The sequence below is a fragment of the Pongo pygmaeus genome, chromosome 7 (assembly GCF_028885625.2).
Source record: "Pongo pygmaeus isolate AG05252 chromosome 7, NHGRI_mPonPyg2-v2.0_pri, whole genome shotgun sequence".
Classification (NCBI taxonomy): domain Eukaryota; kingdom Metazoa; phylum Chordata; class Mammalia; order Primates; family Hominidae; genus Pongo; species Pongo pygmaeus.
In genome coordinates, this window is record NC_072380.2 from 142888075 (window position 1) to 142915137 (window position 27063).

Sequence of the window (27063 nt, forward strand, 5' to 3'; positions counted from 1 at the left end):
TCTCCTTTTGCACGTGTAGGACGGAATTTTTATGTACTCAAGGATGGATTAGCTGAGTAATGGGTAGCTATGTGCAGCTTCAAATGTATTAAATATTACTATCTGCTTTCTAAACTGGTTATACTGAGAGTACGTAAAAAGTCTGACCTCAGAACCAGGGCACTCAAATCCTTTCAGAACTTTTTTCCATATAAAAAACAGGTATGTTACTGTTTGACACATCGAGAATTTCCATCTCTTTCTTTTTGTTGGCTGTTAGTGTTCCGTTGTCAAGAGTCACCTGACTTTTGCAAATCACTTTCCTGTTGGTGGATGTTGGGTTCTGCTCTGAAACATCATGTGTTCAGCATGTTTGCATGTTCTGTGGTTCTGTTTTTGTAGTTACATATTATTTTATTGGGTGGCTCTATCAAAATTAACTACTCACATATATTTTTTAAATAACTGCATAAAATAATTGTTTTATTTTTCTTAGGGAATTTCCCAAGGATTAAAATTTTGGTCAGTGTATTAATAAGTTTTGTGCTTCTTATGTATTGCCAAAAATATTATTATAATTTAGATTGTCTCTTGCCTGGAAAACTGCTTAAGTATTGTGTGCTTTTTTTTGTTGTTTTTTCTGTTTTGTTTTTTTGAGATGAGGTCTCACTATGTTGCATAAGCTGGTCTCCAATTCCTGGCCTCGAGTGATCCTCCTTTCTTGGCCTGCCAAAGTGCTGGGATTATAGGTATGAGCCGCGGTGCCCAGCCTATATGCATTTATTTTGCTGACTTGACTCTGAGTCTCCACATAGGCAGTGCTGTGTTGATTATTTTCTGTGAATGGAACCTGGCACATAGTATGTACACAGTTAAAAGAAAAAAATGGGGGCCAGGTGCAGTGGCTCATGCCTGTAATCCCAGCACTTTGGAAGGCAGTGGTGGGCAGATCACTTGAGGTCAGGAGTTTGAGACTAGCCTGGCCAACATGGTGAAACCCCGTCTCTACTAAAAAGACCAAAATTAGCTGGGTGTGGTGGTGTGCACCTGTAGTCCCAGCTACTTGGGAGGCTGAGGCAGGAGAATCACTTGAACCTGGGAGGCGGAGGTTGCAGTGAGCTGAGATCAGGTCACTGCACTCTAGCCTGGGCACAGAGCAAGACTCTGTCTCAAAAAAAAAAAAAAAAAAAAATCAAACAATTAGCTGGGCGTGGTGGTGAACACCTATAGACCCAGCTATTCATGAGGCTGAAGCAGGAGGATCACTTGAGCCTAGGAGTTCGAGGCTGCAGGAAACTATGACCATGCCACTGCACTCCAGCCTGGGCAACAGAACAAGACTCTGTCTCTGAAAAAGAAAGAAAAAATGGCTCTCAGAGGAGAAATGGCTATCAGTCTACTATAAAGATGGGCCTCCAGGTATAAGGACAGGTTGCTCCAAGCCTAAGTCGGTTAGAGAAACAGAGCTGGTGGTGAGGGCAAGGCTGTGACTCCTGGGGGCTACCTGGGGCCACCTGGGCCTGCCTTCTCATCCATTCCTGCTGCAGGCAGTCAGCTGGCTGGGCTGCCCCCGCCCCTGGCTGGTGAGTGTGGGGTAGGGAAACCGGCCAAGGGCAGAGCCAGGAGCCAGGAGCCAGGAGCCAGCCTCGCTTGCCTGCTGCAGGCCTAAGACAGCTGCAGGGTGTGAGACCAGAATGGAGCTCACAGCGCACAAGCTTGTAGTCACAAGGGGTTTGAGGGAGCAAGCCACCTGGGCGACACTTGCCCGAGACATACGCTCTAGCTGTGTGACTTTGGGAAAGTGAGGGATCTTCAAATGGGGAGATTATCGTGAATTACCTGGGTGGACCCAATGTAATCACAGGGATCCTTATGAAGGGGAACGAAAGGGTCAAAGTCAGAAAAAGGAGAGGAAACCAGGCAGCCAGAGGTTGGAGTGAAACGTTTTGAAGACAGAGGAAAGGTACCACAAGCCAAGGAATACAGGAAGCCTCTAGAAAATGGAAAAGCCAAGGAAGGAAGTTCTCCCCTGGAGCCTCCAGAAGGAACACAGACCTGCCAACACCTTGGTTTTAGACTTCTGACCTCCAGAAGAGGAAGAGAGTAAATCTGTGTTATTCTAAATGACTAAGTCCGCAGTAATTTGTCGTAGGAAATGACACCCTCTAAGCCCCCGAGACCTCATCTGTAAAGTGGAGATGCTAATAGAACCTATTTAATACAGCTGCTTTGTGATTGACACACATTAAGGTATTTGAAATGTTTAGAAGAGTGCCTGGAAAATAGTATTTAACAAACACTTGGGCAGGTCACTCGAGCTCTCTGGACCCAGAGACCCCTAAGGTCAGGAAGGGCTACTCCTGAGTGCGTGTTCTCAGTGGCTGCGGCTGCCTCTGGTCTACCTGGACTAGCAGATCCTTCTGCAGCCCTCCTCTTTAGCAGGTGCCTGAAGCTGTCAGTCAGACAAGCCCTAGGAAGGTGCCAGGATGGGTATCTTTCTGCATCATGGGGGAGCACTGTGTCCTGAAACCCTGACCCAGCATTCCCAGGGCATCAGAGGGGAGTTAACGTAACAGGTTCGTTGGAGTGGAGAAGAAAGCCCCCTAGCTCCCGACCTTCCTGCAGGGCTGCATTACATACAGCAGAGCAGCCAGGAAAGCAACGAGAGACATCCACCTTCCAGAAAGTCAGGGAAGAGGAATCAGCTCGTTAATAGAATAGTGATTTACCATGTTCAAAGCTTACACACAGGCCGGGCGCGGTAGTCATGTCTGTAATCCCGGCACTTTGGGAGGCCGAGGTGGGCGGATCACCTGAGGTCAGGAGTTTGAGACCAGCCTGGCCAACATGGTGAAACCCCGTCTCTACTAAAAGTACAAAAATTAGCCGGTTGTGGTGGCGGGCACCTGTAATCCCAGCTACTCTGGAGGCTGAGGCAAGATAATTGCATGAACCCTTGAGGCAGATGTAGTGAGCTGAGATCGCGCCACTGCACTCCAGCCTGGGCGACAAGAGGGAGACTCCATCTTAAAAAAAAAAAAAAAAAAAAAAAGCAGTCTGGGTGCGGTGACTCACGCCTGTAATCCCAGCACTTTGGGAGCCCGAGGCGGGCGGATCACGAGGTCAGGAGATCGAGACCATCCTGGCTAACACGGTGAAACCCCATCTCTACTAAAAATACAAAAAATTAGCTGGCGTGGTGGTGGGTGCCTGTAGTCCCAGCTACTCGGGAGGCTGAGGCAGGAGAATGGTGTGAACCCTGGAGGCGGCGCTTGCAGGAAGCCGAGATCGCACCATTGCACTCCAGCCTGGGAGACAGAGCAAGACTGCATCTCAAAAAAATAAATAAAAAAATAAAAAGCTTACATACATATATATATATATGCACAAGTGCACGCACACACGTAAGAACATCTATGCACGTACATGCACACACACACATGCTCCCAACAGTGCCAGGATCTAGGCAGAACTATGTAATCTCTGTTTTCCAGATGAAGAAACTCAAACTTAGAGGGGAAAAGGCTTGCTCAAGGTCATCCAGTTGGCTATAGGCACCCAGCAAGGGCCACAGCCCAGGCCGCATCCCCGCATCTTGGTTCAGCAGTCCTGGGGGTGGGTGATCTCAGCAGTCAGGTTCCAGTTTGTTTCCTGCCATTGCTGTCCTGGAGGGCTGCCCCTATTCATTCCTTCTTCCCCTCCTAATTGGGTGCAGGCACAAATAGGATTATACTGATAGCAATACCAATTGGATGAGGTATCAGTTGTTTTTGAATGTCCTCTCCTAGGCCAGAAGGAAAGAGAATGGCTTCTGTGATTCTCACCTCTTCTCTCAGTGTATTTTTGGTAGGATGGGGTCAGGTTTTTAATTTGTTTATCTATTTTTTTTTCTTTTTGAGAAGGAGTTTCACTGTCGCCCAGGCTGGAGTGCAATGGCGCAGTCCCGACTCACAGCAACCTCCGCCTCCCAGGTTCAAGTGATTCTCGATTCTCCTGCCTCAGCCTCCTGAGTAGCTAGGATTACAGGCGTGTGCCACCACATCCGGCTAATCTGTGTATTTTTAGTAGAGATGGGGTTTCACCATGTTGGCCAGGCTGGTCTCAAACTCCTAAGTGATCTGCCCACCTCGGCCTCCCAAAGTGCTGGGATTGCAGGCGTGAGCCACCGTGCCCAGCCATGGGGTCAGGTTTTAAAGATGTTGAGGAGCTGCTGTGCATATCACTGCAGAGAGCATGCGATGGGCACACACAGGCCATGCCTAGCAAGCTCAACATCTGGTCATGGCCTCAGCCCCACAACTTGCCAAAGGTTATACAAGGTGCTGATGGAGTGTGGAGGGAACAAAGAAAGTGGCTTGTGCAGGAGGTGCTGCAGGGATGAGGGAAAGGCTAAAGCAAGTGAGAAAAACATTGCCTGATGGCCTCACAGGACTCAGTGGCAGAGGCCAGGCCAGGATCCAGCCCATTTCCATCTAAGCCCTCTTTTTTTTTTGCTTTAATATCCACATATTGCTTTAAGAAAAAAAATCAAAATGTGCAAATGTTATTTTTCAAAGGACAGTCTGTGACCACCCACGTCAGAATCACCTGGGGGAATCTGCAAAGACAGAATCCTGGGCCTCCGCCAGCTCCACCCGACCTGCTGACTCAGAGTCTCTGAGAGTGGGGTGCAGGGTTTGCATCGTTAGCACTCAAGTTTGAGACCCACAGGTTAAGTAATGGGAAAAGCAAAGACTCAGAGATTTGGCAGGGACTAATGGGTCTGCTTGGCAGAGGTGGAAGGGTAGCGTCAGGGTACCTGCTCTGGGCTTGGCTCCTCTTGGCCTTGGCTCCTCTGGGGCACCATGGGAACAAGGAGGAGCAGACACCTCGCCAGCCGGGGTGTGTCTGAGCCCCAGGAATCCTGCCTCACAGGGAGGATTCTCTGGGTAGAGGTGATGTGTTATCATGGTATCAGCATTTCTCAGCCTGACTCATGGAAGGGAGTGACTTTACTGTTAGGGCCTGAGGGGAAATAATGAGGAACTTCTAGAACAGTTTCATTTTTATTTTTAAACCCACAGTTCACCCTTGGGCCTTGTGCCAGACCCACTGTTCTAGAACCTAACACCGGCCTGGCCCTTTCTTCTCCCCCAGGCCACTGTGCGACCTGACTTTGGAAGCAAAGCATGGCTGTGGGTGTCATCAGAGTGGCAGAACCCGGAACAGACTAGGCCCAAAGGCTCCCGGCACATCTGCCCAGGCAGCACTCCCCATCAGGCTGGGGGGTGGCAGATGTGATGCTGTGGGGGAGACTGAAACCCCTTACTGGGGCCAAAAGGCTGTTTCCCCTAGACAGGAGACAAATAAACGACACTTTCTCTTGCTTTCAGCTGATGGCAAACTTCTTACTGGCCCAACAGGCTGAGAATCACTTCTGCTTGTCTCTGCTTTAGTAATAATAAAAGCAAAAACAGTGATATTTTGCCCTTTCTCCCTCTCCATTGCCCTAAGAGAGCAGTTTCAGGCTTCCTCTACTAAAAGCGTATGATCATTGACCAGTTATGATCAAAAAAGTGAAAAGAAAAAAAGCAGTTATAAGCCATTAAGAATGTTCTGGGTCAGGTGCAGTGGCTCATGCCTGTAATCCCAGCACTTTGGGAGGGATTTCTCTTCTTGGGAAGCTTCCCAAAGTGCTGGGAAAATGGTGTCACCACTTTGGAAAACAGTCTGGCAGTTCCTCAGAAGGTTACACATAGAATTATCTATAACCCAGCAATTCCACTCCTAAAATGTATATATAAGAAATGAAAACTGGCAGGGTGCAGTGACTCACACCTGTAATCCCAGCACTTGGGGAGGCCCAGGCAGGCGGATCACCTGAGGTCAGGAGTTTGAGACCAGCCTGGTCAACATGGCGAAACCCCGTCTCTACTAAAAATACAAAAATTAGCTGGGCGTGGTGGTGCATGCCTGTAATCCCAGCTACTTGGGAGGTTAAGGCAGGAGAATCGCCTGAACCCAGGAGGCAGAGTTTGCAATGAGCTGAGACTGCGCCACTGCACTCCAGCCTGAGCGACAGAGTGAGACTCCATTACCAAAAAAAAAAAAAAAAAAAAAAAAGGAATGAAAACCAACATCCACACAAAAAATATGTACACAAACTTCATAGCAGCATTATTCATAATAGTCAAAAAAGGTGGAAACAACCCAAATGTCCATCAACGGAAAAACAAAATGTAGTATATGCATGCAACGAAATACTATTTGGTACTAAAAAGAAATGAAATACTGTCCCATAATTTGAGGAAGAAAAAAAAAAGAAATATTGATATATGCTACAACATGGAAAAACCTTGAAAACATGGTAAGTGAAAGAAGCTGGTCACAGAGGCCCACCTATCATATGATTCCATTTCTATGAAACGTCCAAAAGAGATGAATCTACAGAAACAGGAAGGAGATTAGTGGTCATCAGGGGTTGGGGAAGATGGGGAGTGAGATGGGTAGGGGTCTTATTTTTGGGGTGATGAAAATGTTCTAAAATTATGATGATTGCACAATTCTGCAAATATACCAAAAACCATTAAAATGTACACTTTAGGCCTGGTGTGGTGACTCATGCCTGTAATCCCAGCACTTTTGGAGGCTGAGGTGGGAGGATCCCTTGAGCCCAGGAGTTTGAGACCAGCATGGGCAACATAATGAGAACCTATATCTATAAAAAATTTAAAAATTAGCCTCGTGTGGTGGTGCATGCCTATAATCCCAGCTACTGGGGAGGCTGAGGTGGGAGGATCGCTGGAGCCTAGGAGGTTGAGGCTGCAGTGAGCAGTGATCATGCCACTGTACTCCAGCCTGGGAGAGAGAGAGATCCTGTCTCAAAAATAAACAAACAAAAGGTACACTTTAAATGAGTAAATGTATGATATATGAATTCTATCTCAATAAAGGTAAGTTTTTTTTTTTTTTAAAGAGTAATGGGAGGTGGGGAAGTAGGCGATGGGTGTGCTAGTAGGGTACCAAGCAAGAAGGAACTTACCCCGTCCAGCACTTAGTTTCACCTCTCATTTTAGAAGACTTTCCTTTTCAAAAGATCTCTTTGTTGAAGTATAACCAATGGTCTCCCGGAGCTGGCTCACCTGAGCTTGCAAGAACCAATCATATGTCTCTTTGCCCATCTCAGAACTGACACGACATTGGTAGCATGTCATCAACCATGGTAGAAATATTTACACCACAGGAATTGACAAATGCTACAATTAAGGGCTTTTTAATTAAAACAAATTTTTTTTTTTTGCGAGTTAAACATTTACCAGCTTATCTGTGGGGATAACACACAGAGAAAAGCGCATGTATTAGAAGTGAATGGCTTGATGAATTTTCACAAACTGAACCGACCTTTGTGACCAGCACCCAAAGAAAGAAAGAGAACAGTGTCTTCACCCCGAAACCCTTCCTCCAGTGTCCTCTTCTAGTGGTTACCCAAAGGTAACAACTGTTCTTTTTTTTTTTTTTTTTAAGATGGAGTTTTACTCTTATGCATTGGTGCAACTTCAGCTCACTGCAACCTCTGCCTCCCGGGTTCAAGCAATTCTCCTGCCTCAGCCTCCCCAGTAGCTGGGATTACAGGCGCCTGCCACCATGCCCAGCTAATTTTTTGTATTTTTGGTAGAGACACGGTTTCACCATGTTGGCCAGGCTGGTCTCGAACTCCTAACCTCAGGTGATCCACCCGCCTCGGCCTCCCAAAGTGCTGGGATTACAGGTGTGAGCTACTGCGCCCGGTCTGTTCTGACTTGTAATTGCACAGATTGCTTATTTTTCCACATTAAGTGGAATCAAAGAGTGAATTCTGTTGAGTCTGGCTTCTTGCACGCAATGTTATGAGATTCATCCAGGTTGCTGCATGTGGTTATAGAGTGCTCATTCTCATTACTGAATACATTGTGTGAATAGTCCCCAACTTATATGTATTTATATATTTCACTGTGGGTGGATATTCGGGTAACCTGCAGGTTTTACTGTTGCAAACAGGACTGCTACGGACATTCTAGTGCATGTCTTTGGCCAATGTATGTCACGTTTCCACTCAAGAATCTATGGGTCACAGAACACGAGTATGTTCAGCTTGAGTAGATATGTAGCTGACTTCACTTTGACTCTATTCCTGTTCTCTGCCTCCTGTCCCACGCCGTTAACTTCCCTTTCCTTGCAAGCAAGCAGTGTCACCACCCTGGCATCTTCCACTCTGGGGCAGACCAGACTGGGCCTGGGTTTTGCATGAGAAAGTAAACCCCAGGCCACTGGGACTAGTTGGTGGGTAACCCTGAGGGCACCGCTGTTCCTCCATCTTCAGAGCTCACTTAGGGTGGCAGAGCCATAAAAGGAGCTTCAGATAGGGAAGTAGCTGGTAACCGGAGGTGGAGCCAGCCAGGGTAGTCTCGGTGTCTGACGTTTCTAAGTGCTTCCAGCTGAGCAGGAACCAGGCTTGCACATTCAGACAATGTATTCTTGGGAATCTTTGTTCAGCGGCTTAATGCACCATAAAAAGAGGTCCATTGTCAAGCAGCCTGTTTCCCGGGTGGGAGTCAGCAATATGCAGTGTAAGTGAGTAGAGCCACTGTGGCTCAGAGGCTCCCCGGCTTTGGCCCTCGGTTGGGGGTGGGTGCTGCCCATGCTTTTGAAAGGAGAGCAGCTAATGTGACTCCCCGGACTCTGCCCCTTTCAACAGCGGGGGCTCTGCTCGTTATTTCTGACCGGTTTCATGTGCTCACTTGTTCAAGAAATACTCTTGTGATCACCAACTGCAGGTCAAGCATGGAGGAGGTTTATGTCTCTAATTTATCACTTGTCACTGGGGAAGGTGAGGGTTTCCAAAGTTCTAGTCATTTTATTATTCTTTTTATTTTGCACATGGTGGTCAGCGTGCGAAGTTCTCATCATTTCTGAAGCGGTGAGTGCTAAGGGTTAGTATTCCGTGCCACTATGTATTAGGCAGTAAGACAAGTATGTTACATGCACTGTCACACCAGTGATGTCATTTATCACACTAATTCTATGATACTAAGACTACCATTATCCCATTTGGGCAAAGGAAAAATGCTGAGGCTTGAAGAGGTTAAGGCTCAGCACATTGTTTTCTGATTTCAAAGTCCAGACTCTTACCCTCCCCTGATCCTATCCCTCTGGACCCAGGTAACAAATGGCTGTGGCTGGCCCAGCCAGGCTACCAAGCTGCCACCCTTAGGGATGAACAGAAGCTGTGCTGCAGTTGATGAAAGTCCCAGGCCCTGCATCCGGTTCACACTGCACGGAGAAGCCAGGGGCTGGGCATGGACAGTGTGTGTCTAGCTTTATAGAGATGGTCACACAGCATTCGGCGGGTCACTGAGCACTGTTCCACCTTCCAGCCCACAGACTCCCAAGCTAAGTGTCACATCTAATGGAACTTGAGGCTCAGAGCTCAAGCCATGTGCCTGAGGTTAGAGATGGCTGTTCACACGTGGGCGTCTCAATAAATGTCTGTTGCGCACATTTGCTGGTAAGTGACCAAAGCAGAAGGTCAACTAAGTCTGTCAGACTCCAACTTGTGTCCTTTTCTTTTTTTGAGACAGGATCTTGCTCTGTTGCCCAGGCTGGAGTGCAGTGGTGCGATCATGGCTCACTGCAGCCTTGACTTCCTAGGCTCAAGCAATCCTCCCACTTCAGCCTCCAGAGTAGCTGGGATCACAGGTGTGCACCAGAACGTCGGCTAATTTTAAGTTTTCCATAGAGATGAGGTCTCACCATGTTGTCTAGGCTGGTCTCGAATGCTGGGGTCAAGTGATCCTTCTACCTCAGCTTCCCAAAGTGCTGGGATTACAGGCATGAGCCACTACCTGGCTTCTGTGTTCTTTTCACTGCATCTTAATTAACATAGCAGGAAAAAGAGCTGTAGTTCTGCAAGTACTGAGCCCAGGATGAGGGTTCTCTCCATTATTAGAAGGGGCCCCTGTATGGATTCCAGGTAATTCTCCCTTGTGGTGTCAGTTCCAGAGTCTCAGGGATTCAAGGTGGCCCAGGAGCGACCCGAGTACCCCACCCAGGGACGCTGGCTAAATGCAGATTCTCAAGCCCTTCCTGAGACTTGGAATCTGCTGGCACCGGGGACCTCAGGTGATGCTGCCAAAATGTGAAAACCTGGCTCTAACATATTTTAGGCCAGTGTGCATGTGACACATTTGCCATCTTGTGCCCTCAAATTTTCTCAGAGCTATAAAGTTTTAAGTTCTGTTGAAGAGTGAACCCAAATAAGGCTTCTCCCCTGGCAGTTTTGCAGAAGGTGAAAGTTTTGGCCTCCTGAGCCTCAGACTAGGGTTTGCTGTGTGGTAAGATTTTGCAAAACAGCTGTTTATCTGAGCTTTAATTCCGGTTTTCAGGAGCTCAAGTGTTTGTGTACAGGCTGCTGTGCTCACACACAGACACGCACACTCTGCTTTCTTTTCAGTCACTCACATTGTATGTGCACCAAGTCACCCTGTGTGCCAGCTCCACCTCTAGCTCCCAAGTGCACAGTGGCTGTCCATGACATGTTATGAGAAATGCTCGCTGTGGGGCCCTCTGGCTTTAATTTCCCAATCCAGAACTTCATTGCACTTCATGGTTCACCCTTCCCTGGTGCTGAACTAATGGCAGAGGGCCGGGACAGGCCAGCTTTGACCAGCAGCAGCCAAGAGGCAGCAGAGGGTTGTGGCCAGGAGCTCCATGGCTGAACCCTGATGTCAGGGCTCAAAATTTTTGCCTCCACCCTTCATGAGTGACTTGGCTTTTTGGCAAGTCACGACTCACCTGCTCTGAGCATCAGTCTCCTAATCTGTGAACGGGGAAAGTAACAGTCCCTGCCTCACAGTACTGCTGAGAGAACTGCAATCATGCTGCTAAAGCGCTTGGCCTGGTGCTCAGCCCCCGTGGAGGCCTCAGTATGATGAGCTGCCGGTGGTCCACGGATCTGCCTGCACAGAGTGCTCCTCAGCACAGCACAGGGACTTTGGGGCTGGTCCTGCCTGCCTTCAGTCTGCCGTTTCCTTCTCCTGTCTGCTCCATCTGTTACAGGGATGCCACCCCGTCCCAGCAGCTTTGCAGGAGCTCCATCTGTGCAGGCTCCTAGGATGAGCTACGTTCCTTTCTTCAGGCAGCTCCCTGCCAGGTGAACTCTACAGTCATCATTACTTACCTGTGTTTCTCCGCTTCTCAGGGACAGAATATGGGGCTGTCTTTGCAACCAAAGGCCTGGCACTGTCTAGACAAAAATGGAATGCTTGTGGACTATGTGAGCCTCAGGTGTGTAAGAGTAAGGTGACCTAATTTAGTGGACTTCACCTCCATCCCAGACAGCTGGCTGGAGAGGCCAGGCCTCTGTGGGAGGGACACATGCTCAGACACCCCTGCTAGAGATGTGAGCCCATTCACTCCAAATTACCCACAGAGTGCACAAGGGGGAGAATCACAGATTTCCACGGGGCCGGAGAACACATAGAGGGCAGAGGGGAACACATGGGGGGCAGAGGAGAACACATGGGGGGCAGAGGGGAACACATGGGGGGTAGAGGGGAATACATGGGCAGAGGGGAACACATGGGGGGCAGAGGAGAACACATGGGGGGCAGAGGGGAATACATGGAGGGCAGAGGGGAACACATGGGGGGGCAGAGGGGAACACGGGGGGGCCAGAGGGGAACACATGGGGGGCTGAGGAGAACACATGGGGGGGCAGAGGGGAACACATGGGGGGAAGAAGGGAACACGGGGGGCAGAGGGGAACACATGGGGGGCAGAGGAGAACACATGGGGGGCAGAGGAGAATAGGTTGAATGATCTCAGTAATGATCATCGCCACCACCACTGCACCCCTGCCACACACACACACTGAAGCCTGAAACAGTATCCAATGGGGAGCTAGGCTGGGCATGGTGGCTCATGCCTGTAATCCCAGCACTTTGGGAGGCTCAGGTGGGAAGACGATGTGAGCCCAGGAGTTCAAGGCCAGACTGGGCAACAAAGTAAGACCCTGTCTACAAAAAAGAAAAAAACACAAAAAGAAAAAAACACAAAAAGAGAAAAACACATACGAGAAATGGGCACAAGGTTAGGGGAAGGGAGAAGAAAAAGGGTGTGGAGAGTAGGGGGCTGTGGCTGGGGCCACAAGGACCTGGGTCCACACGGCTGCCCATCACTCAACTGTGGTAATGTGCCTAACGGTGTCACGCACCCTGCCAAAGACTAAACGCAGGTAAAGGAAACATGGGCCCAAGCACAGTAAGCCCTCAAAGGACCTGAGGTGGAGAGACAGGGGTAAGCCTCCAGTTCCTGGCCTCACCTTGGAGGCTGGGCTGTCGGGGGCTGGTGGATACGGGAGGGGCTGCTTTCAACAGAGTCAGAGGATGGTGAAGGGGGACGTCAGTTCCAAACAGATACTGTTCCAGGCTTAAAACCACATACAGCCAATGTGAAAGAACATTTTGTCATCAGATAAAAAGCTGGCTTTGCCTCTCCCTGGATCATCCAGGTCACTATGTTAGCTTTTCCCAGAAATAACCCGATAGAAAGCCGCTGGCTTCCATGCCCAAGCCCATTTTCTCTGGCAGCACGGTGTTTAAAGGGTTTGTCTTGGGCTGTGAACAGGCACATTACGTCTACCAACTTTTTTTGACAGTCTTGCTCTGTCGTCCAGAATGGAGTGCAGTGGCGTGATCTTCGCTCACTGCAACCTCTGCCTCCCGGGTTCAAGCAATTCTCCCACCTCAACCCCCCGAGTAGCTGGGAATCACAGGTGTGCGCCACCACACCCAGCTAATTTTTTGTATTTTTAGTAGAGATAGGGTTTCACCATGTTGGCCAGGCCGGTCCCAAACTCCCGACCTCAGGTGATCCACCCGCCTCGGGCTCCCAAAGTGCTGGGAACACAGGTGTGAGCCACCGTGCCCAGCCATGTCTACCAGCTTTCATGAAAGATGACAGAAGGAATGCCGAGACCAGCACTTCGGGATCCTCCATGCCGCAGTCTTGGCCTGCTTTCCGCCGCTGTGGTTCTCCATAAAGGAGAGTGTCTTCCAGGCAGTGGGAATCCCAAGGATGGCCTTGGAGCCAGAACCACCTGTGCGCACTCCCACCTTAGTGATTTACAAGCCACACGTCTCCTGTGTGTGAATGAATGCCTCTGAGCCTCATTTGTAAGCTCTGTAAAGCTGAGGGGTTCACGCTTCTCCTGGGCTTGCTAAGGATTCAGGGGATTAATGCAGGCAGAGTGCCTGGGCCAGGTCTGTTCCGCTGCGTGGCAGTACTAGCCGTGACAGCTACGTGACACAAGTGCTGTCCACACGGCAACACGTAAGCCTCGTGCCCCTCCACCTTCTTCCTGCCCTGTTCACACCAACAGGCGCACAAGTGGACGTGGCGGAGGTGGAAGGCAGAAGGTGGAGGACAGAAAGGGGCCAAAGGCCCACAGTTTGTAAGCCGGGGCAAGTGCCACATATTTTTATGTATCCAGAGTGATCTCTGACAAGGGTTGGAGTGACCTGTGTCATCTATATACCCGAAAGCACAGCCAGAGGAAGCCTTGATTCCCTCCTGTCAGCAGGGTAGTGACCAACTCACAAAATGGCCTGATTTCAGAAGTTTGGGATCAACTGGGAATATGTTTATTTAAAAGCAATTTTAAATATTAAAAAAAGTAGAAATTAACACATACAGTACTGAAAAACTGTCACATTAAACACATGTGAAATGACAAGTGTACTGATGTTTGATGGTAACATCCAGATGAGAATTCGGCATTTAACTAGTGGCACTACAGGATTCCTATACAACATGTTGAAGTTCTAGGCAATAAAAAAATAAATAGCAATTGCTGTTCAACAGTAAAATAAGACACAGACTATTTGCAGAACATAACTTTCCCCTCTGGGGGAAAAAGAACTAATTTGCTATTTTTTTTCATAAGGTTCCATATCTTCAAAATACTATATAATGTACAAAATTGCAGATAGTGGCTTACTGAGTTTAAGATCAAGATCAGACTTAAACTCAACAAGATCACCAAAGGTATTTCTACTGAGTTTTCCTATGTCCCACAGTAAGCTGGGTTAGAGAGAATTCAAATTCCTGATGGAAAACAAAACCGAACAAAAAAACTAGAAAAAAAATGTGTTAAAAATGCTGTGTAAGTTGCTGCAAAAGGGGAAAAAGAATAGACACTAACTCCATGTAATTTTAGACATGCAGCTTTTGTGTTTTTTTTTTTTTTATTGAAAAAAAACCAGTTTATTTTGAGATCAGTGAAAAGAGTCTAGGCCACAAAAAAGAATAGCTCTTTAATGCAAGTTACAATGTGTAAATGAATGACCGGGACACTGAGCAACCTCAGATGCTGACTTCCATCGTGACACTGGTGTGGCTTCAGTACCGAGGCTGCTAAAGCTGCCAGTCACAACCCAGCATGTCAACTGGTTCCTCATGCTCTGTTTGGTGTGGAAATTCACATGTGCCCTGACACTGAGGAAGCAATTGCTTAAAATCACTTTCCAATAACAGCTGATAAAATATTTTGCAGGTTTGTCATGCAAGGTTTATTTATTAGGTGGCTATTCAAAGTTTGTATAGCAACCACTTAAGCAGAACTAAATTAATATTCACTGAGCACTGTAACGATGGAAGAGGGCTTTTCCTAAGGGTTGGGTTGGGAGTTGTGCTTCTGTGAAATTAACATCTCTCACTCATTGCCAAGATTCTCTGCTTAAAAATATTAGTTTTTTGTGCTGTTGCCAAAATAGCAATTTAAGCAAATGTAGTGCCAGAATGACACATGAGCCTCGGACTCAGGGAACGGTTCCACTGACTGTGGAGTACAACTATTGTATTCCTTTCCAAAATTCAGACTGATGTAAAAGACTGAAATACAATGTTCTTAAGGATCTGATAAACATGGCTGGGATGAAAAGAAAACTGAGAGGGAAGAGTGCTTTTCACAGTGCAATTCATAGCAGCGTTCAAAAACTTGGTTATGAATTGACTTGAAGGTGGACAGAGCTTAAGACTGGAAAAATTATCTATAATTGGGGTTTAACAAAGAGCATGGGAAAATAAACACTTGGTTTCAGCACCTGGATTCTACATACAGTAGGGAAACTGTGTGAAGAGTTGACTTTTAAATTCATCTTGAATAATCTTTTAAAAGTTTAAATTTGTCCAAGAACAAAACTAAGAAAATAATAAAAAATGGATGCAATGGATGCTTCAACACATCTGAGGGATGTGCATTCATAACACAATATGTCAATCCATACTCTTGAGAAAGCCAATGATTAGAAACAAATATTGTTGCAACCTTATAATTTCTGCTTTAATGGCAATGAAGTTTAAAAAATGTACAATTCCACTTATCCATACTATTCCTTTATAAAAGGCAGATTTCAGGTAAGCTTCTAAATGCATGCATAATGTAGAGGCTAATATTTTCTGGCAGTCCTTGGTTCCTGAAAGTTGAACTTCATATGTGTTTTAAACTTTTGTCAAAATAGTCATGAAAGATATGTTATTTTTGCATAATGAGGTAATATATCAGGGGCGGGCACTCATAAGACAGTATAAATCCACTTGTCTAAACTTGCATGAGGCTGTGTGCACTGTAAAATGCCACAAAGAGTTTTGGGTCAGTGAATATTTTGCTGAAGGAATAACACTTACATTTAACTGAGCACTTTTCTGTAATAAATACCAAAGTAGGTTTTTGTAGCTGTAAACTGTGTACACAGATAACTACAGGCTGGTCTGTCATGGAGCTAAAAGTTTCACCTGGAAAACAGAACCCACCTCTTTGCTAATGTTGCATTTTCAGTAACACAATTGAGAATACTGCATTGTCAGGAACAGAGTCAATTCTATGCCTTTCAACGGTTGCTGGAGACCACTTCTATTTGCAAAGCCAGCAGTTCCTATACTCCTATTTTTGTTTGTTTGCTTGTAAAACAGCATAGAGATGTAAGTGCTAGATGCCAAGGATGGCTTTGGCAAACCAGTAAGGCGCGCCGGGTCCGAGGCTACCCTCATACTGGCGAAGGCAGAAAACCACAGGATATTTACAACACACATTATATCCCCCTCCTGAGGTGGCCCTTCCATGAGTTTCTTACTCTGTAACAGCAGCTATATACACACTGTGCCCAGGGTTACATGGAGGCAGCAGTCTTGCATGAAGGATGTGGACAATCTTAAGGTTCTGCGTTTTGCTAGTCGGACAGGATATGAACAAAGGACACTGGAAAGACCCCCTTCCTTTCAGGCTGTCCTTCGATGTGGCCAATCTGCAGGGAGAAAAGAGAGTGGTCAGGATGGAGGCAGCAGGCAGTGACCCCATGACAAGCCCAGTGGGTAAGAGCCCAGCCTAGTCTGCCCACAGACCTGGCGGTGGAATCCCAGGCTTACCCCTCTTCCCACCCTTTAGTGAACTACAGGGAGCTTAACGGTCATAAACTACATAAGGAAAGAGCAAATGACAGAACTTCCAATATGCTCAGCATTCTACATGGATCTTGCTGCACCCACACAGCAACCCCCTGAGGTGGATATTTCTTATACAGTTTACAATCTTCATTTTACAGATGAAGGGACAGTGGCCCAGAGAGGTGACATGCTCTCCCACAGGTGTGGGGCTCTGGAGTCCTTGCTCTGAACCAGGACGCCTGGCTGCCTTTACAGCTGGGTGACCTCACACAAACCTTGCTAAGCCTCTTCTCTGTTAAGTGAGGCTAAAAAAAAAATCCCTTCTTTCCAGGCTTGTGTGATACATTTAAAAAAGAAAAAAAAAAGCATCTGAGAAGGCTGCTATGTACTATCACTTGTTTTCTGGTTACCGTGGAGGAAGAATACTGTGAAAGTTTGAGACTGATGGTGGCGAATGGCCATTTTATTGTCTGCTGCACTGGCCTGTAAGCCAGTTACCTGTAAAAATTTTCTAATTACCTCAATTAGATTAGTATTGATTGCACTAAAGAGAATCATGTAATGGGCTTTCAATAGAAAAAACAAAATCGTGCATATTGGCTTCCAATGCCAAATCGATAGAGAGGAAGGTGGTTTTAAGAGTGGAACAGAGTCAACCAGGCCTGCACAGCTCTCCTGAAGGCTTGCCCACCCGCCGCATGTGGTCTTAGTTGGCATTGTGCATGTGTGAGGTCTTTGTGAATTTCACATCAGTTAGGATGTGTGTGTGGCACCATCTTTACATCTAGCGAGGCACGTAATGGTGGCACACACAATGTCCCCTAGGAATGATGCTAGGGACACCAATGACAGCTTCCCATTCCCCGCAGGTATCTCTGCTGTAGTCATCAGTTGCTTAGCAAAGAACATGATCACTGCTTGATTATAATAATATTAACAGATTACAAAGTGAGTTCCTCAACATCCTTGTGAGAAACGATTAATCATGTCCTATTTTTCAGAGGAAAGTGAGGCTTACAGAAAGGACATGCTTCATTCAAGGCTCATAGAGCTAGTCACTGATTCACGTGGGGGGCTTCAGAGCCCACCTCCTCATCATGAGACGAAGTGGACTCCCTGACAGGCTTCATGCCAGGGGCTGGCCCCACTCTGCTGACAGAGGCTGGAGGCACCCCCTGGGCTTCCCCAGGCTGATCCCTTCAGTCCAGTTTCTCAACCATGGTGCTACTGGCATCCTTGCTTGTGGGGGCTCCCTAAGTACTGGAGGATGTTTAGTGGCATCCTTGGCTTCCATCTACTAGTTGTTGGTAGCAACCCCCTTCCTAGGTCCTGACAATCAATATTTCCAGATATTGTAAATGTCCCTGGAGGGCAAAATTGCCCCAGTTGAGTCCAAACAAAATCCCTACAGCTGTGATTAAGAATGTGAGGTCACTGTCTAGGCCTGAAGGAAGAAAAGTCAAAGGTGAATGTGTGCCCATGCCTATGTGTGTGTGCACACATGTATATACATATGTATTTCTGGGCATTCTTAGGTACTGCTGGCTCAACTGTGAGCCTCAGGTCCCTTCCTGGCAGACAGAACTGAGTCCCTCTTGGCAGGACGGGGCTCAGGCTGCCAAGGAAGGGGAATTTTCACCTTGATGTCAGGAAATGATCAACAAGGAGAGCAGAAGAGGTGGCTTATTCACTGCACCTTGGCCTGACAGTTCCCATTGGGAGACTTACTCCCTGGCAACCTGAAAATCAATAGATGTGTGGACTGCCCTCGCAGGTCACTCACAGCCTGGATACCTAGCAGGGCCTATGAGGATGCTGATGTCTTTCCCTCCTGATGCCTCAGCTGCAGGTTTTAATGTAAAAGGAGTTTTCATAGATATTTTCATTTAATCTTTTCCTAAAATTACGTGGAGAAGGTGTCTTGGCCTATTTGACAAAGAAAGAACTGCAGACTGGATTAAGAATTGAGTCTGAGGACTTGTCAACTGCTGAGCCTGAGCAGGAACTCGGGCATTCTGATTCCCAGCCTGGGGACAGTGTGGAATGGTGAGCAAAGCATACAGGTTCTGGGGTCAGGGCCGATCTGGAATCTTGACTTAGCCTGCTTACTGGCTGAAGGACCACAGGCAACATGCTCAACTTTCTTCCGCTTTAGTATTTATCTGAAAAATCAGAAAATGCCTACAACTCACAAGGTTACATGATACCATAGGTAAAGTACATACAAATGTTAATTCTCTTGACCTGTCTTCAAAGCCCCATGGCTGTTTTTCTTTTTTTTCAGACGGAGTCTTGCTCTGTTACCCAGGCTGGAGTGTAGTGGTGTGATCTCGGCTCACTGCAACCTCTGCCTCCCGGGTTCAAGCGATTCTCCTGCCTTGGCCTCCTGAGTAGCTGGGACTACAGGCGCGTGCCACCATGCCCAGCTAATTTTTTGTATTTTTAGTAGAGACGGGGTTTCACCATGCTGGCCAGGCTGGTCTCGAACTCCCGACCTCGTGATCCATCCGCCTCGACCTCCCAAAGTACTGGGATTACAGGCGTGAGCCACTGTGCCTGGCCAGCTCCACGGCTGTTTTTCTAGCATGTAATAGTGTGTGACATAGAAAAGACACCAAATGCAATGGCTTTTTGGGTGAGTGATGCAGCTGACAGGGTCCTTGTGCTCAAGGGCCCTCTTTTACTGCACTGTCTGTAGGCTCCAATGTGGTGCCTGCCCAGGCATGCTGTATGAATGTACGGATGAAGTGGATGGATATTTGTACGTACCCACCACTCCTGGTCCTCTTCCCCTGTGACAATAATCACTTCTCCCTCGATGAATGTGAGCTCGTCATCGTTGTCTGCCTGGCAGTCATAAATGGTCTTCACTCGCCTCACTTTATTTTTCCCCTTAAATTTAAGAAAGAAATTGGTTTTTAATTGAAAGAATGGACTGAATGGAAAAAAAGAGGAGTGGTTCTTTGTAAAATGGTTGACCTTGGCAAGTAACTTAACCTCGCTGAGCCTTGATTTCCTCACCCTTGAAGGGCGGGAAGAAGAGTGTCTGCCAGGTGCCCAGCATACTGTGTACTCTTAACCGCAGGCCCTTCCTCTCCCCACATCATCAGGGTGGCCCTGCATTGGTGACTGGGCATCATCAAGTTATTTTCACCAGAAAGCAAACACTATGGGTAGGGATCAAAATTGAGCTTCACCAAAAAACATCAAGCACTCTGTAGCCCCCCCAACCCACATCAGCTTGCAGAATGACAGCAGAGTCTAAAAACATTTTTAGGAAACATGACGTAAAGCAAAATGTGCAGCTTCTGCATAATGAATGTGCAGCATAAACAAATTTGTCAGTCCCCTCATGCAAAACAGCAAGTCAGTACATGCTGGTTAAACACAGCAGGATCGGCCTGGGGCTCGGAGAAGTCTATGCAGTTCCTAAAACAGTTTTAATTTTTGATCAGTTTTGATTTGAGCATTTATTTGTTGAACTTCCAGTTCTTTGCAAATAGAAAAGTGAAAATAGAGGTATCACCTTCTAAATGATGGGTTTTTGTTTTGCACCTGGCTAATTGGCAATTTTAAAAAAAGCAAGCTGTCTCTTTAAATGTTTTGGGTGGAGTGCCTCTTCCTCTCTGTCCCCTAGTTTCTCCTTTAATCACCCTGATAGTTCCAGCTGCTTTCCGAGCTCCCTTCCGGGCCGTGCGGGTGGGTTGGAGAAGCCTGGCAGAACTGTGGCAGTGACTGCGTGAGCAACTGAGAGGCCTGCAGTGTGTTAATTTATAACACAGAGATTAAATGACATAATAAAACTATATAGTGTGTAGCATGAAATGAAAATTTTGCATCAGTGGTGCTTGGGAGTCATGGGAGAGTTCCCTTTTGAATAGCAGAAGTATCCACCATTAGACACGGCAGCCTCCAACCTACAGGAAGATGGGTTTTATTTTTCTTAATTTAAGTATTGATATGACACACTTTTACTGTAACATTTAAATTTTTTTTTTTTTTGAGACGGGGTTTCACTCTGTTGCCCAGGCTAGAGTGCAGTGGCATGATCATGCTCACTGCAGCCTCGATCTCCAGGGCTCAAGCAGTCTTCCCGCCTTAGCCTCCCAAGTAGTTGGGATCGCAGGCATGTATCACCATGCCCAGCTAATTAATTTTTATTTTTTATAGAGATGGGTTCTCTGTATGTTGCCCAGGCTGGTCATGAATCCTGGGCTCAAGGGAACCTCCCACTTTGGCCTCCCAAAGTGCTGAAATTACAGAGGGGCACCCAGCCCCGTTTTAATTTTTTTGAGACAGGGTCTTGCTCTGTCACCCAGGCTGGAGTGTAGTGGTGTGATCAGCCCTGAAACTCCTGGCCTCAAGCGATCCACTTGCCTCTTCCCAAAGTGCTGGGTACTGTAACATTTTATAACAGAACGTGAGGGGGGTAGAGCTGCCATGTGCAATGGGAGAACTTTTGGATACAGAGTAGGAAACATTTCATGAAAATGACAGAATATGAGATTTCTACAAAATTCTATGCTATTCTATTCTATTCTATCGAGAGCTTTATCTCCAATTCCTTTAGGAAGCTGCAGTGAGAAAGTCTGACTTAGCAGATACTCAGGGAGCCAGGCGCAGAGGCTCACGCCTGTAATCCCAGCACTTTGAGAGGCCAAGGTGGGAGGAGTGCTTGAGCCCAGGAGTTCAAGACCAGCTTGGGCAACATGGCAAAACCCCATCTCTACCAAAAATATTAAAAAAAAGCTAGGCGTGGTGATATGTACCTGTGGTCCCAGCTACTCAGGAGGCTGAGATGAGGATCACCTGAGCCTAGGAGACTGAGGCTGCAGTGAGCTCTGATCGCACCACTGCACTCCAGCCTGGGCGACAGAGCGAGCCCTTCTCAAGAAAAAAAAAAAAAGAGAGAAAATACCCAGAACCCCGAGAGGAAAATTGCTTTCTCGTGACCCTCAGGAAAGGAAAAGTTTCATCCTCAAGGTTCCTAGGTAAGAGTGACTACTTGCTGAGCGGTCTAGGTGCCAGCCAAGTGCTGCTCATTTGTCACTGTATTTAATCATCTGTGAGCTCAGATATTGTATTAGCTCCTTTTTGTATGTGAAGAAAGTAAGGCTCAGAGAAAGTAACTTGCCAAGGTTGTGCAGTTATGTTAGGCACTGAAGCCAGGTCTTGAAGCCTGCCTGCCGGAGCCTAAAGCCTGAGTTCGTAACCCACAGGCTCCAATCCACCATCATGCTTGAACCAGAACACATAAGGGTCAGGTGAGCAAGCTCTCACTTTTTCTTGTGTAAGTTGGAGCACTCGCCCTCCCACCAACTTGCGAAGTGCGGAATAGGGTTCCTAAGGGCCTGAACATTGGTCCCACCCACCGTATTGATTTTTCTGGGCAGTGGTACGGGCGTCTCTGGCAGAGTAGGCGTGAGGTCATTGGAGTCTTCAGATGCTTGCTTTTGGATGGCATCTCTGGACTGCACATTTGGGGACAGATCCAATGGGTGTGACTTCGGTGTGACCTCAGAGGGTTGCTGAGCCTTGGGTGAGACATCTCCAGTCTGGGATTTTGCTAGCAGGTCTCCCAGCTGTGGTTTGGGGGGCAGATCCTTCATCTGTGGTTTGGGAGGTAAGTCTGAGAGTTGGGGTTTGGGTGGCAGGTCCCCTAGCTGTGGTTTCGGGGGCAGTTCTCCTGGCTTAGGTGGCAAATCTCCAATCTGGGGCTTGGGGGCCAGTTCTGTGGGCTTCGGGGGCAGGTCTCCAGGTGGTGGCTTTTGTGGCAACTCTGCCAACTGTGACGATTTCTGAAAGATTTCGGGCGGGATGTTGGCTTTGTCTAGGGAGAGATGATCTGTTTTCCTTAGTGCCACTGTGGAAGCAATCAAAAACAGGGTCATTGGTGGGAAGGGCTGCTTTCCTGTCAGTCACCTAAAAGAGGCACCATCATCATGAAGGGAACTGACCTAGAGTGAGCACCTGAAATGGATGAACTCAGGGGCCAGGCCCACCCAGGCAGTTTTACAAAGACAAAGTTTGAAAGCCTGGAAAGCATTACAATTCACGATTTTATGCTTCAATTATATAAGAACAGGATGTCTACCTTCATCCAGAATTAAAAAAGATAAATAGAAACAGATTGCAGAGAATCGGAAAGTACAGAGTTATTAAGCCTAACACCTAAATGTAGCCATGTAAAATTCTTTTATATAGTTCCTTTTAATTTTCCTATATATTTTCTATAGATATAACTTTTACTTGCTTTTATCTAATACCATTTTAGCAACAGTATTTGTCATGTTATTAAAAATTATTTACTAGTTGTATGTAATTTTGAATGGTGCATTCTATTCCATTCTATAGCTGTATCATAATTTATTATTATTTCTTCCCATTTTACATGATTCATGCAGTATACAAGAGAAGCAGCAAAAGGCTTCTTCTACTCTGTGCCCCTGTCTCGGGTTAACCTCTGTTACATTTTGGTGATACACATGCATGTGCTATGTCTTTTAAAAACCATACAAGGAATACATACATTGTCTGAAACTTTGCTTTTCTCCCACTTAATATGTTTAAGAGAGTTCCAAATCAGTTATTTTTATTCTGCTTAATGGCTGCACAGTATGCACAGCTTAGGAAATGTATCAATTTGTTGACCCATTCCCATAGCTCTTTGTACAGCTCTTGGTACTTAGAAAACTATGGACATGTCTCCAATTCTAGCTCCACCACTTACTAGTTGTGTGAATTTGGGCAAATTACACAACCTCTCTGTGCTGCAATTTACTCATCTCTTAAAATCCTACTTCAAAGGGTTGGCATGCAGATTACATGGGTTAATATATGCAGAGAATTTACTGACAGGCCCTGGCAGGCTGTAAGCATTAATGTAGTAGTACTACCATCACTGTTAGGGTTCTTTAAGGCCCTATTACAGTATTACACTCCTGTTTTACTCATTTTTGTAACTTTGGCTCCTGGCACAAGGGCCAAGCACACAGCATGCACTCAGGGAGGAAACAGCTGACTAAGGCACACTGAGTGACTCACACTAGGAATTTGATCCTAAAAATATAATGTATTCAGAAAGACATTCTTAAAGAAGGAGAAGAAACAGATAAACCTCATGTTGTAAATGTCACAGTCTGTACTGGGGCTGTTTCTGCTCATGACCTGTCTAGTCATATCTCTAAAAAAGTCAAAATCAAGGGGCACCCTGCTCACAGGCTGGTCCCTAAGCTTCTGCTGAGGTAGCTTGGCTCTAAAAGTTAATTTACATCAATCTCGTTCCTCTCTTGGAAGCCTGAAATTGGCTAAGAAACAATCTAAGCCAGGCAGTCAAGAGGGAAAAAGCTAGGGGGAATCCCTGAGGTGGTGGGGCTAGAAAGGCCTTGGCTGTGAGTCACACTGATGGGGCAAGAGAAACTGTAAGTGCCAGGCATGGAAAATCTTCAAAACACCCCGGCCTCTTCACCTGCAGCTCCAATTCTAGGAATTTATCCTAAAACTGTGATCAAAGTCATACACTGAGATGTCTGTGCTAGAGTATCTGGCACAGCACTGCTTATAATGAAAAAAATGCCACTCATCTGAATGCAGGGGATTGTACGGACAATAAATAAAAATTAGCCGGGTGTCGTGGTACATGCCTGTAGTTCTAGCTACTCGGGAGACTGATACTGGAGGATCGCTTGAGCCCAGGGGTCCAAGGCTGCAGTGAACTATGACGGTGCCATTGCACTCCAGCCTGGGTGACAGAGTGAGACTCTGTCTCAAAAAACAAACCAACAAATGACAATGATATGTAGCCAATAAAAATTATACTGTTGTATAATTAATAGCATGAAAATGTTTTTATTATGTGAAAAATATTAGCTTACACAGAAACTTTAAAAAAGAGTAGAGAAAAAAAGATGAAAGATATATTCTAACTCATCAGTTATCTTGGGTGGTAAGACTTCAGGTAGTTTTTATTTTATTTTTCTTTTTAGTTCTATTGAGACAGGGTCTCCCTCTGTTACTGAGGCTGGAGTGCAGTGGTGCAATCAGGGCTCACTGCAACCTTGACCTCCCAGGCTCCAAATGATCTTCCTGTCTCAGCCTCCTGAGTAGCTAGGACCACAGGTATGTGCCACCACACTCAGCTAATTTTTAAGTTTTTAGTAGAGATGTGCACGGCCATGCTGTCCCCAGCTTCAGGTATCTAGACCCTGTCCCACATCCTCTCTCCGCACTCCTGGCTTTGGTGTGACAATGTGACTGTTGGCACCAGTCTTAGACCCTTGAGGGGAAGAGGCAAGGCTGGCCAGGGCCTCAGGGTACACTGGCCCAGGTGACTCAACTCTGGGCAGGAGAGAGATGGGACCACAGGGCAGGGAAGGAGAGGAGATTGGCCTTCTTGAGACCTGCTGCATGACGTAGCTTCATCTTCCTAAGAGCCCGGCGACGTGGATATCACCATCCTCCCCATCTTCCAAGATACCGAGGGAGGCCGTGGAGCCTCCCATGTCACGAAGTGAGTAAGGGATGGTCAAGTCCTAGCCCAAGGATAGTTCAGACTTACAGGAAAAGGGTTACCATTCCACCCCTGTTTGCTGGGCATGTGCTGGGCCCAGCACCATTTCAGGCACTTGGGACACAGCAGATGGAAAGGACTAGGGCCCTGCCTGCTGGGAGCTCACATTCTACCAGAGGGTGACAAGTAAACATGGAGTTACCAGAGGATGAGGGCAGATAAGCAGGGGAAGGGAGAAAAGAGTGCTGGCTGGGTGGGCAGGAGGAGAGTGACCACCAAGGAGGGTGTGGTCAGGGAAGGCCACTCTGATATGGCAAGAGTGGGTCAAAAATGTGCAGGAGGCTCGGACACCAGCCATGTTGATATCAGGTGGGGGTTGAGAGAAGAACCACCAGATGGTTCAGGACAGAGGAGTGACATGATTGAATGTGGAAGGCTCCAGTGTTCTGCTGAGAACAGACTGCAGGACCAGGTTAGAAGGCTCCAGGCAGACAGGGTAGGAGGCTCCAACTGTCCAGACAAGAGATGATGCTCATTTGATCCTAGGTGACAACGGTGGAGATGATGAGAAGTGACTGAGTTTTAAATAGATGTGGAAGGGGGAAGAAACAGTATTTGTGCAAGCACAGGATGTGGTGTGTGAGAGAAACGGAAGAGCTAAGCACCTCTCTCAGGCTTTAAGGCCTGAACACCTGGAAGAATGACACTGTCTTTAACAGACGGGGACACTGAGGAAGGAACAGTCTGGAGTGGAGTCGGAGTCTGTATTCCAGTTTTAAGTGGAGAAGCCTGTGAGACATTGGGTGGGGAAAACTTGCTCCTCTAACCGTGCTTTTTCTTCTACTCTCACACCACAACGATCATCAACACAGAAGAAAACTTCTGTGACCAAATGTGTGGGGGTCTTACCCCACCACTAAGCAGTGGATACCAGCCAGGTGTCCTCCAATCCAATTCTGACACCATCTACCTGGAGACAGCGTTAGATCCCATAGCTTGAGGCTCAGTCCCCCAGAATGTTCCCACCTTCCTGCCCAGTCGCAAGTCCAGGCCTCTGGAATTTCTGACCAGTTGGCTTCAACTGGGGTTCCAACAATCCCCTCCTGGGTTCGATTAATTTGCTAGAGTGGCTCACAGAACTCAGAGAAACACTTACCTAAGTTTCTCAGTTTACTAAGAAGTGTGTGTGCGTGTGTGTAAGAATCACGGCTCACTGAAGTCTCGGTCTCCCAGGCTCAAGCTATCCTCCCACCTCAGCTTCCCAAGCAGCTAGGACTACAGGCCTGTGTCACCATGCCCAGCTATTTTTGTTTTTATTATTGTCTGTAGACACAAGGTCTCAATATGTTGCCCGGCTGGTCTCCAACTCCTGGGCTCAAGTGATCTACTCACCTTGGCCTCCCTAAGTGCTGGGATTACAGGTCTGAGCCTTCTCAGGGCCACAGCTCCTGACCCTAAGAAGGATATTTTAAAGGATAAACAGCCAGATGAACAGACACACAGGGCGAGGTCTGGAAGGGTCCTGAGCACAGGAGCTTCTGAACCTGAGGATTTGGGGGTGTGCTGCCCTCCCTGCACGTGAGCGAGTTCTTCTTCACTTTCCTGTTGGCCTCCACGGGTTTAGCTTTCTAGAAGCTCCCTGAACCCAGTTCTCTAGGGTTTTTAATGGCAGCTTCATGACGTCAGCATTCCTTCCCCCAGGGTATAGAGTAGGACTATCTTAGGGGAGGATCTCAAACCCACAAGATGGGAAAAGATCAGAGTCCTGCCTTGGGGCACATAAAGGAGGGCAGGAGAGATTCTGTTTCCTGAGGCCTAACACATCCAGCATTACAACCAAAGACTGTAACAAGGGATGTGGACACTATGAACCAGGAACTGTGGATGGATACCAATACATATATATCTATAGCTCCATAAGCCATTCCTTGGTTTTCAACCACAGATCCCTTATACCAAAACAAATGTATCTATCAGAACATTTGTTGTAGCATTTATGAAACAGTTACAGCAATGCCGCCACCTAAAATCTGGAGAAGCCAGTGTGGGTAGGGATGCATTTAAAGAAATAATTAATTTGTCCTATGAAGTCATACAAACACTTTCATAATCGTGTA

General features: G+C 47.0%; 1 protein-coding gene across 15 annotated transcripts in view; it reads right to left on the reverse strand.

Annotated features, from left to right (window-relative positions):
- Positions 1 to 13614: 13614 nt before the first annotated feature.
- ASAP1 (ArfGAP with SH3 domain, ankyrin repeat and PH domain 1) overlaps positions 13615 to 27063 on the reverse strand; it is a 392196-nt gene continuing 378747 nt past the window's right edge. For all 15 annotated transcript variants that reach the window (XM_054499217.2, XM_063669081.1, XM_063669076.1 and 12 more), the window contains 3 exons: positions 21810 to 22300; positions 19207 to 19329; positions 13615 to 16298 (listed from right to left, as the gene is read on the reverse strand). In XM_054499217.2, coding sequence (XP_054355192.1) covers positions 16224 to 16298; positions 19207 to 19329; positions 21810 to 22300 — 689 coding nt within the window. In that variant the 3' untranslated portion in view covers positions 13615 to 16223. The remainder of the gene's footprint in view (positions 16299 to 19206; positions 19330 to 21809; positions 22301 to 27063) is intronic.